General features: G+C 41.1%; 1 protein-coding gene across 3 annotated transcripts in view; it reads right to left on the reverse strand.

The window, feature by feature from the left end:
- Positions 1-12,146, reverse strand: part of cadm2a (cell adhesion molecule 2a) — a 415,145-nt gene that overhangs the window by 56,236 nt on the left and 346,763 nt on the right. For all 3 annotated transcript variants that reach the window (XM_083777571.1, XM_083777570.1, XM_083777572.1), the window contains one exon: positions 8,849-8,986. In XM_083777571.1, coding sequence (XP_083633697.1) covers positions 8,849-8,986 — 138 coding nt within the window. The remainder of the gene's footprint in view (positions 1-8,848; positions 8,987-12,146) is intronic.

The following is a 12,146-nucleotide window of genomic DNA, read 5'->3' on the forward strand; positions in this document are numbered from 1 at the left end:
GCACTTTATTCTCACTATGTATCTGTTTTACTCTCCTAATAACTGGGCTATTTCTAATGTTTCTAATATTTCTTGTATTTACATTTCCTTTTACAATTTGTTTTTGTTGCACTTTATCTTCACGCTTTAATGTTTTGTGTAGCCTAAAGCCCAGCTCCTTATCCAGACATCAGTCATGTCGAAACTTGACTATTGTTACTGGCCTATACCAGCATGCGCACTTAAGCCTCTCCAATTGATCCAAAATGCCGCAGCTCGCTTGGTCTTCAACCAGCCAAAATTCTCACATGTCTCCCCGCTTCTCTACCCTACAAATCCCTCCCATGCGCTCAGATCAGCCAACGCAGGGAAGCTGGAATTACCGTCACTAACGCCGGGACAATACTCCACCCCCTCCCCCAAACTCTTCTCCCTTCTTGCTCCAAATCTATGGAATGCACTTCCCATTGCAAACGCACGCACGCACGCACATAATAAAGTATCTTGTGCCGAAGAAAACTAAATGCAAACATGCCAATCATATGTCTCTTTCTTGGATGCTGCTGTGAGGTGATAACTGCTTGCATTCACTGAAATATTATTTTTGCACACAATATAATTATCAGGTGCCTTCAGGATGCAATTAAATAGATACAACTGGTAATTAGTCACCTATTTGTACGGAGAACAAAACAATTCCAAAAAAAGAAAGAAATGCACATCGCTAGACCAAACTGGATCCAAATAAAGCCTAGTGAATTTAAAACAGACAAATCTGCACTGCAAGTGGAGATTTTAATTTGCGAAAAACAGTGGCACATACATAATGACACAGGTCCAAATAGGCAGTCATTAACTGCCAACATTCACCTAAAACAGAGGAAGACAGCAGACAGGATATAAACAACTAAGGCAGAGCCAGACACTTTTGGGAGAACTCATGCAAATCTTTGCTGATTTGTTTTGATTTTAGAACATTATGGGAATTTATTTTTCAAACGATATAAGGCATGACATTCAGAGGTGATAATTAGGCAGATTTTTCAGCTTTCTACTGCAGCAATCTTTTAATAAGTGATGAATGATGTGCTCTGGAGTTGTTTTGGTTCCATTTTGGGAGTGTTATAAGGGGGGTATATGGCTTTGAGCTGTTCTGCAGAGCTCAGGAAATATATTAGGCTTGTTTGTATGGGGTTATTATTTTGGTTATCACTTATCGGTTTCTGCTGTTGTGCAGAAACCGTCTATAACTGTTTCAACTTTTTGGTAAATAAAAAGCAAGGCTTTTGCACGCCTATACAGGCGACAGGTGTGTAGGAGAGGGTTAAGTGCCTGACGTAATGAAAAAGAAGAAACGCCCTCACACTGTCTTCAAATGCAGTGAAACAAACTTTAATAGCGCCTATGCGGCCTTCATCAGGCTATCTTTTTTTTTTTTAAGAAAAAGATAGTGTCGTATAATTCCATGAACCAAAAGTACTAGTCACTAGAATGTCTCATCAAACTACTTTGAGTTTACACTTCACACCTGAAATCCGAAGCTATTGTTCCAACTGTTTGAAGCTCGGTCCCCTGGAGAGTGAGAGGTTGGAATTTTCCCCCCGGTGACCATTTGGTACGCTCTGTCAATGATTTTCACTAAAGTAACTGTGCCACATTTCTCTTAATGACTTTTAACAATCTGTTGATATAAGAGAATGATGAGACTCTATAACTATTAATAGTGAGTGTTTTACCTGTACTGATTTAAAAGGTACTATAAGATTATAGTGTTCGTTACTGGTTCAAACTGTTTTTAATTCACTCCTTCTGTTCTGTTCCATTTCAGTTCTGTTATATTTAACTATGTTCATTAGAGTGTTCAGTTTCATCTAGGACCGGTTATGTTTTAAATACAATTTGTCATTATATCTTTAAAGTAGTCATCTGTTGCTTAGTGCAAAGTTAGAACTAATCCCATTGTCTCTGCCAGAGAGGCCCGCCTCTGTAACTCTGTGAACCTGTATGAGCTAGTAGCAGATATTTCATTGGTCGAAAGTCAGGAAACGCCTGCCGTATGTCCGGGAGAGGAGGGACCTATAGTTACAATATAAGGACAGGGTGGAGGGTTGATCGAGGTTCCTGGATCCGGTCAACTCATTTTCGGCTACCGAGTTTACTGTGTGTTGTTTAATCCGGAGAACCACAGAGGACGTTTCCTTTGTCTGTGCTTTGTCTCGACTGCTGGACTGTTTTTTACTACAAATAAAGCTGCCTGCTTTGTAACCTCACTGCATCGGTATTCTGGCCTCTTTTCCTGCACTGCTGCACGCTGAAATACACCACAATAGCCTGATGAAGGCCGCATAGGCCGCAAAGTGAGTCTGGCTGTCTTTATTGAGCCAATGAAAAGCGTTATGAAGAACTGGTGACGGATGTACGGGTTTACAAGGTTACCATCTGACAGCAACGTGTATTTATTTGCATGTAAAACAAATGACGAAAAAGATTCTTCAAACCCAGAAGACCAGTGTGCTTAAAAATAATAATAATACCATTTCACGTCTATCGTTGTGGATGAAAGGGAGGGAGGACATTTCATGTCATTGTATTAAAGAAATGAAGAAGAACCAATGGATCCAATGTAATTATTTAGTCACAAGCTCTTGTTAATACTTTTCATTGATTCGACATTTATAAAACCCAACAGTTACACTTAACAAACACTTAAATTCCGCCCAAAGCAACAATATATAATTAAATAACTACCAAAGGAGGACATCAAAATAATGGAAGTAGAATGCGTAATGGATGATTGCATTTGATATCCTCCTGATATAAACGCACGGAAAAGGTCAATGGTATTGGCTTAAAACCGTTAAAAGTTAAAATCCTGAGGGTTAATTTATCCATCTCTATACCTCAAACTCAAACAAATGGTACAGGGTGTACAAATGTCACATTTGTATAGTCTCAGAGTAAAATTAACACGGAATACAATTTCAGTGTTGTAGTTGTGAGGGAAAAGCCAGGATTGATTCTTCCTTATCCGTTTTCTCGTCTCGACCCTGAGAAAGCCTGATGTTAGATATCAGGCTAAGCTGTCTGAGCTTAAGCTGGGCTAGAGAGGTTAAGACCCCGGAAGTGACAGAGGTTTAACACTAGGAAGTCTGAGCAGCCGTTCTGACCGAATTTGAGATTTCAACGTTTATTTTCTTAGCCCATGGAGTCCAGAGAAAGTTCCCCTTGCATGACTTTGTCTAAATATTCGATTGAAATCATCTCTGTTTTTTTTTCCATTTGAAACGTTTTGTAAATATGATTTTAGGCATATATCTCTTACTCAGTCTGACTATAATCGGCCCAATCGACCGCCGTCACCCTTTCTCCCCCTCTCGTCTTTTGTTTGCGCTGCTTGATAATGGTGACGTTAATGGTGATTCCCCGACATTTCCTTTTCACTTGATATCGTTTCGTAGAGAGCGCCTTATATAGCGCCTTATATACCAAATGAAAGCCCCAATTCCATAGTTTACATGGTATTTTGAATTTTTTTAAATGAGCAAAAAATGAGCGAGTTATGATCTAAAGAAAAAAGGTGGAGAAAAAAAAAGAGCACACAAACAGACAGCTGGAGATGTTGTTGTTGTTCAAGCCTGCATTCCATGTCCAACGAATTAAATCATATACGTTTGGATGGTTAATTAACTTGGAATTTGTTTATTATTTTGATAAGATAATAGGAATATGAATACAATGATTATCATTGTTATTATTATTATTATTATTGAATGCTCGGTTAGACTCGACCCGACATTTACTTTCCATGAAGCGAGAACGCTTGCCGATGCGCGATACAAAATAAAAAGTGTTTGGAATAATTCCAACCAGATAGACCTCCCGAACCGCTAAATGTTTTGTCAGTCAAAAGAACAGTTCTTTCTGCAAGCGACGTGGAACGTATGTAGGCCTGCTGCTGTGGATGAATTTGTTTCACAGCACAGCCACAGCCTATTCTGGCATATAGGCTAAATATCGCCAGCTCTTTGTCAGTCAAAATAGTTCAGCTCCTTCTTTATCTGTAAACTTTTCTGCAAGCGACCAGATCCGTGGAACTTTCCTTTTTCTCTCTCTCTCTCTCCCTCTCAGGGAAGCATGTAAATGTTCATGAATTCAATAACTGCTCGATGTTATAAACAGCAGCTGAGCTGGGGTTTCTCCTCAACATGCAGTGGCATTTCACGTGTGGAGTTTATTTTTTGTATCACCAGGCTGCAGGCTTTCTATTTAGTGTGCAAGGCTATTTAGCAAGGCTATTTAGTGTGCATTTAGTGTGCAAGGCTTACATCCGGTACATCCGTATGCGCTGATTTCCATACACAACACATACACGATCCGTATCCTCTCCTCACCGGATGTTGAATTCACAGTGCTAACGGCCGTATTCTGAACGATGTTTTTATTAATTAAACTGATATAACAACATAACGTGGCTAATAATTGTTTATTTGGAATGTACTTTGGCTGGTAATTTAGGTAGATATAACGCGACTCACTTGTATAAGTAATTTACCGCGGACAGGCCGCATTTAATGCAATACATTGGCTTTAGTAATGTTGTTAGCTTATAATATTAGCAACTGTAAGCTAACGGCTGGAGGACTACGGACAATCCGGTCAATAACATCATTACACTTAAACATTAATACAATTATGTCATGTTTACATGCCTAGTCAAGCAGTCTGTACATCGCGTGGGGTCACATATATTAATTACATCGATAACACACAAGAAAAGACAAGTGATCTTTGCTCTTTTGGAAGGAAAAAAAAGAACAACAAAAGGCATGTTGCAATATAGTACTAACGGGCAACGTTAAAATATATATTTTTCACATGTAGGCCTATTATTAGTTTTATACATTTTAGGAGTGAAAACATGTGTTAAGAAACATATTATGATTTAATTCGTTGGAAATGGGATGCAGGCTTGAACAATGTCTTCTCCAGCTGGAGAGGGACGTGTGGGGGAGAGAGTGGCCAATCAAATCGCACCAAAAACACGGTCCCCTTGACCGTTCAGCCGACTGAGTAGTAGTGAAATTTTTTCAGACTTCGTAGTGTTAAAGAGGGCTTCTGTGCACAATCAAATCTGACTGTTAATTATCTCCAAGTCACACACAGACAAACACACACACACACACACACACACACACACACACAGGGGTTTGGCTTGGTGGAGTCCACCAGGTCTGTGTGTTTGTCTGCGTGTGTGACTTGGGCTTTTCTCCCAACCTACTACACCAATCAGCATTTCGTGTGCAGTATAGGCCAAGGAACTCAATTTCCAAATATTTGTCACATCGATCAGTGAAAACGCTGTTATTTTTGTGAATTCATAATCTCAGTCTAACCTTTAGTCCATGTTCAATGTATATGAAAGGTTTGATAAATGTCCAGCTTAGTGTGTTACCCTCTGGTAAATAGGCCCAGATCACTATCAACAAAGCATAAAGATGAACATATACAGTAGAATCGCTGTTAGGAGTCACGTTAAATAAAAGTGCATGGGTTCATCAGGCACATGATAGAAACTCCACCAGGCTAATCAGGTTATCATATTTCACGATAATTGTATGGACAAAGTGAACACACTGCTGAATACTGAAGTTTTGGGGACGGTTGCAACCAGCTAGTATAAAACAAGATTGTTTTCCAAGTCCTTATTATAAGATAGAAAGTATCTGAGTCTTTTGTGAGGAATGGGAGTTCTCATTTGCATCATCTTCCTTGTGTGTTCTTCCACACATCATAAGAGTCGTTTCATTTTGGCTAGGAAGACTACTTTTAACGTTGCTTCAAATCACTTGGCGGCTTTAAAGCTTTCATGTTCTCCAGTCCAAAATTATCACAATGTGGCTACACAGCACAGTCAAAAAAACAATACATTTGTTCTTAATTTGAAATATTTTATTGGGTAAAAAAATGACATTCATGAATGTAGTCGATGTACACTGCAAGCTGTCTGCATCTCGTTAAGCAATACTGATGCAACACTTGAACATATTCCGATTCCTAACATTTTGTGTCATTATAATTTTTTCGTCATTATTTTCTTTTTCCGTACAGCAGGAATCTATCCGCAGTACTAAGACAATTCGCTCCTCCCTTTGGCTGAAGCTGTTGCCTCGTATAGTTGATCACCTGTTAGTTACACTGTTGTGGTGTAACTAGTGTTGCTCTCATTGGTCAAGTTTAGGAATACCACTATGTGTGTCATGCAGCACCTCATGCAACGCTCATGGACAGAGACAGTATGACATACTGTACACATAATAGCCTATGCACGTGCGCAGGATAGTGACACGGTTCAGTCATGTCTGATTACCACCAACAAAACATACTGTATTGCTAATTGCACCCTGTGCACATACTAGACTACACGCACGCAAGCACGCACGCACGCACACACACACACACACTCCTGGCAATTGAAAGTGTTCCATTTATACGCTTTCAGGGTTAAATGAACACTGATAGTTCTACTGTGTGTGGTGTCTGTTCAACTAACATCATTTTTTTTTAGATATTTTTTTTGCGGCTTACGCCTTTTATTGGTTTTTTGAAGGGACAGACAGTAGGCTGATGCAGGAAACGGGAGAGAGATGGGGGGGAAGACATGCAGTAAAGGCCGTGTCGGGCTGGGGAGTCGAACCCGCGCCCCGCGGCACACTGCGACTGGATTACCAGTCGGGGGCCCAGACGGTTACACCACCGCCTGGGCCAACTAACATACTTTTAAACCGAAAAAGGCAATTTAATAGAAAATATGACATGTCTGCCCAGAAAAATGAACAAGTAAAAAGTAATAAATGAAAAGACCACAATGAGTAGCCTTCATTATTAATTCCTGTTGTAGTATTATTGTGCATTTTGCACTATTTCCCAAGAGACTCATGCACATAATTACAATATTGAATATTGTAATGTGTGCTCAAATTAAATGTATGAATGTATTCAAAATGGAATGGAATAGTACAAAAACATTGCCAAGAGAATATATTTGACACATTATTCTATTTGTAGTAAATCATTATAAACCCACTTCATTACTGCATACGTACTTTACCTGACATTATACATCAACAAACTCTGAGAGTAAATATGCATCTCTTAGTTAAATGAACACTGAGGATTTTACAGTGCATGACAGTTCCATGTTGGAGAGAGATACCAAGTTGATCTGACCTAAATGAGAGAGATTATAGCCACTGGGGACCACCATGGTTTCAAACCACCAAGGATGTCCTCACTAGCTGCTAACATTATGAGGTAGATTAGAAGGCCATTGGGGGGTTGCTCAATCTGCTTCTTCGCTTGGCTTCCAGGTAGCTGCTCTCCCAGCAGCCATCCATGGAGACGCAATAATCAGCCAGTTAGGGAAGGCCTTCCTTCAACTAATTAGCTCAAGATTCTATTTGTAGAAGCTCCATATGAGCAAGGAGAAAAGGAGAGGAAGACGGAAATGGGTGCCTGGCTGCTCTGGAGAACCAGACTGGCTGCAGGGGCTGGGAGTCTAATGCAACGCAATTAAAGGTAACGGATTGACTGTAACCTGATTACAGAAAATAATAGAGGAATTTAAAAGCATAGAATTAGTAAACTGCGATCTGACGTGGTCCAAAATGTGATTAATTTTATATTTTATGTGGAACGTTTCTGTCTTTATATATTTTTTATTTTAATGCTTCTTAATCTGATGACGGATTAAAGACCCACAGTTTGATTACTTTATTTAACCCATTCTGAACGGGCACCCATTTTGGTGTTTGCATCATGTTATGCTTTAGCTATTGAAAAATAGCAGATCTACAAGCTCATATCGCGCCACCGAGTGGCGCGATACGAGCTTGTAGGTCTGCTATTTTTGAAAAAAATCGAACAACGACTGACATTTTTAGAATCTGATCTCAGGTCAGAATGGGTTCATCAGGACCAGTGTGTGTCCGGCGGAAACCTCGTATGAATCTGATCTCAGGTCAGAATGGGTTAAAGTATTTATTTTTGAAGTGATATAAAATGACATGAATATCAGCCATTCGGTATAGGAGAGCACAGAGGAGCTACAGTACGATGGATTTGAGCCGATAAGAACCCGACGTGAAGTGACAGTGATGCTATAACCCATTCTGACCTGAGATCAGATTCATACGAGGTTTCCGCCGGACACACACTGGTCTGATGAACCCATTCTGACCTGAGATCAGATTCTAAAAATGTCAGTCGCTCTTCGATTTTTCTAAAATAGCAGACCTACAAGCTCGTATCGCGCCACTCGGTGGCGCGATATGAGCTTGTAGATCTGCTATTTTTAAATAGCTAAAGCATAACATGATGCCGACACCAAAATGGGTGCCCGATCAGAATGGGATAATGTGAGACTCAATCTGACCTCCCTTTCTTATCAACTATACGCTAAACTTTGTGCTGAGACAAGTTGATAGCATTTTATTTATCATGCCCGCAACATTCAATCAACCCCAAATTGGAATTGCACGTTGAGGGGCCTCTATAGTGTTCTGTATATGTCCGAAATAAGCCTAATGTCAATGTCATACAAACACACTAATTCCCCCTGTGACTTAATTGCGTCCTACCAACTGCAAAACACCCACTGACGTCACATAGCCCTTGTATAGGCCACCATGACCTGCAAGGAGGAGCCATTTCTGACACTGCAACGGACTATATGGCTTCATATTCATGCCAAATTATAAATGACTAGAAAGTAGAAACTAACCACTCATTTGCTCGTGAATTCCAAGTCATCCTGGACCAGCACAGACAGACAGCATCAGCTGAAAGCAGAAAGGTGAAATAGTGCACGTACCTTTAACCTCCTTCTCGTTCCTGAACCAGCGCAGGTCAGCGGCGGGCTTGCTCCCCTGGGTGATGCAGGTCAGAGTGATGTGATCGCCCTCCAGCGCCGGCTTTGTTAGCCCGTCAATCTCTGGCTTCTCTGGCACCCCTGGGGGAAGGGAGGGGGAATCACATGGTGGGAATTAGTTCAACGCAACAGTGACAGGTGTGACGACCACTCGGTGAACGATACGTGCTGTTCAGAGTCGAGTCCAGTCAAACACCATATCAGATCCAGTGTCTGTCTGTGTGTGTGTGTGAGTGAAGGCCTGGTCTATATGTGTGAGAAGATAGTGTGACTGAAAGGGAAAGCTATTAGTTTGTGCAGCTGGCAATTGACAATTATCCCTTTCCTTAATGAGTGTTTTAAGTTTGGCGAGTGTGCATCCAATGACGTCGAGAAATAAGTCTGCCGGAGGCCGACCGACTGAAAGGTCTATCAGTCAATGGCATTGACTGACTCTAGCCATGTGTCTCTCTCTCTCAGCACCTTTCAGGAGAATGCTATGCTTTGAAGAGCTTCCCTCGAATCCCTCCTCTTGGTTTTACCCACCAGCCTTCTTTAGGGAATCTATATTTAGTATACACGGTCTATTCTAACATTGACAGCTGTCTAAGTTCACTGTGATGTGCGTGCTCTGAACAGCTGTTTCCGGCGCGGTATATGAATGAGTATTTCATCTGACAATTTCAAATTTTCTCATGTGAGAGAGCTAGAGAGAGAGCGAGAGCGAGAGAGAGAGAGAGAGAGAGAGAGAGAGAAGGGGGGGGGGGGGGGGTTTAAAGTGTAGTGTGTTTAATAAGTTGAGGCCAGATCTCTGTATTAACTAGAACTGTGGCTCATGCATTTCGATATGATATCGTTGAGGGAAAAAGATGTTTGGTACTGTTAGTTTTCTCCAGGACTTTTACGACAGCAGATCAAATAAAGTATTCATCTTTCTTTATACAATCACATTCCCCTTGGATGGCCAGAGGCTGCAAAGATTTAATCCCTCTCTCAGTGTGTGTGTGTGTGTGTGTGTGTGTATGTTTCTTTTTTGTGTGTGTGCGTGCGTGCGTGCGTGCGTGCGTGCGTGCGTGCGTGCGTGCGTGCGTGCGTGCGAGAGACAGTTTTCACACAGTTTCTTGGGTTGCCTGTGCGTGAATTTGTGCAAACGTGTGTTCATACTTATTCACGTTGCATTGGGTGTATGGTATCATGGCATTGTTACAATCTATACACTTCTTGAATGTCTTTCCTACTTATATTATTGATTGACTGACGTTTAAAAATGCATATATTGGGCGTACATGAACATAATGGTATATATGTCAAAAGAATAAAACAGCTTGAGAGATTATTTCCATTGTGGACCTTAGAGTGCAAAAGTGTGTGAATTGAGTGCCAGGTGGCATACAAAATAATAAATGAATAATAAATACATTCATGCAATTTCTAATGTACTACATAGACAACTAAAACAGGGAAAAGCAAAAGGCGTACGGTAGGCTATATGGAAGTCCAGCTGCCATTCATTCAGCTCTCTATGGAGGACATGGAGCTACTTCACTTTTTTTTTTTTAATTTATATTTTTTGTCCCACGATTTTGTAACGCATTTTTCACCCCTGTGTCAATCATCCTGTGATGTGATCCTGGGCTCTACACACCCTCCGCCAACCTGGGGAGAGCAACAGACTTAACTCATGCTTCCTTCATGCTTGAGTGTCCAAGTTGCTCCTTTACACCTGACAGGGGGGGAGTTTCCCTGGTTGGACGTAGCGAGTGGAAGGAGCACGTTATTCCAACCAGTTCCTTTCCCCTCCATCAGGCGTCCCGGCTGGCCAGGGGGAGGCAGTTTAGAGACCAGGATTACTGCATGTTTTTGTGAGGGTACCTACCCTAGGGGACACGGGGAGAACATGCAAACTCCACACAGAAAGGCCCTTTCGCCAACCCCGCCTTTGGGTATGGGCACTGATGACGCGGAGGAGGAAACACGCCGCCAGCACCCACAGCGCCCCGAGCGGGAATCGAACCCAGGACCTTCTAGCTGTGAGGCGACAGCACTACCAACTGTGCCACCGTGCCCCGGAGCTATACTTGACTTGACAAAATCCACATAATTGTCGCAGAGTCCTATACAGCTTTTGAATCAGCTTTTGGAGTATATTACCACTAACCTTAGGCTTAGTTAGACCTTATTGACAAGCTCTTTGGTAACGGGTACCACCTTGTTTACAATCCTCTACTCCACTCTGAGCCACTTGAGGCTTATAAAATGACCATGGAGAAAAATATATTGGTAGGCTTGGTCCATGTTTACAATGGAGACTTATAGATCAATGTGACTACCGGTGTATAATATATATATATATATATATACACACACACACACACACACACACACACACACACACACACACACACACACACACACACTGTACGGTAAATATTACTGTAGCTTTATATGTAGCTGCAATGTGTGGCTATAAGTATAGGCCATATAGTCTTGTGGCCCATACATCAGGAGCTTATCTCCTGTTTCCTTATGGAAGATTGATGTACAGTACAAGTACAGTACACCCCCTGGACATAATGCTAGTATGTCACAGGGACTTGCCCCCCCCCCCCCCCACAATTTTATTGTCCAAATTGCTGAGAAGTCTGCAGTACAAGGATTTCACTCTCTGTAATATGTTGATGTGACAATAAACATATTGAACCTTGAACATTGATTGTACTGTATTGCTATTCACTATGCAACAGTTAATCAAATTATTCCCTAAAATATGACCCTATATTGGTCATATTATAATTGTAGGCAAAAATCTTTAAAGGACCACTTCACCACTTTTCAACCTATCTTCATATAATAGGTCCTCACTAATTATCATGATAAAATGGCACAATTTCTTTCTACTCGATCTGGAGGGCTGTGGGGAGTTCATAAACCCATCCACCAGTGACATAATCGATGGGGAATCCAAGCTAATAGAAACTAAAAATAATCTTGTTTAAAAAAAAAAGCCTAACAATGATGTCACTGGTAGACGGGTTTCTGAACTGCCCGTGCCCACAGCCCTCCTATGAGACACAGTAGTAGGAAAAAATTGTGCCATTTTATCATGATTATTAGTGAGGACCTATTATATGAAGATAGATTGAAAAGTGGTGAAGTGGTCCTTTAAGCTCACTATTATTGCACAACAATGTTGTGTGATGAAATATAAAATGACGCTCAAGTGGTTAATTGTAATCCTGCTTCTCAATGATTAAATAAATGT

This window comes from Protomyctophum parallelum, assembly GCF_964188405.1.
Source record: "Protomyctophum parallelum genome assembly, chromosome: 1".
In the NCBI taxonomy this organism is placed as follows: Eukaryota; Metazoa; Chordata; class Actinopteri; order Myctophiformes; family Myctophidae; genus Protomyctophum; species Protomyctophum parallelum.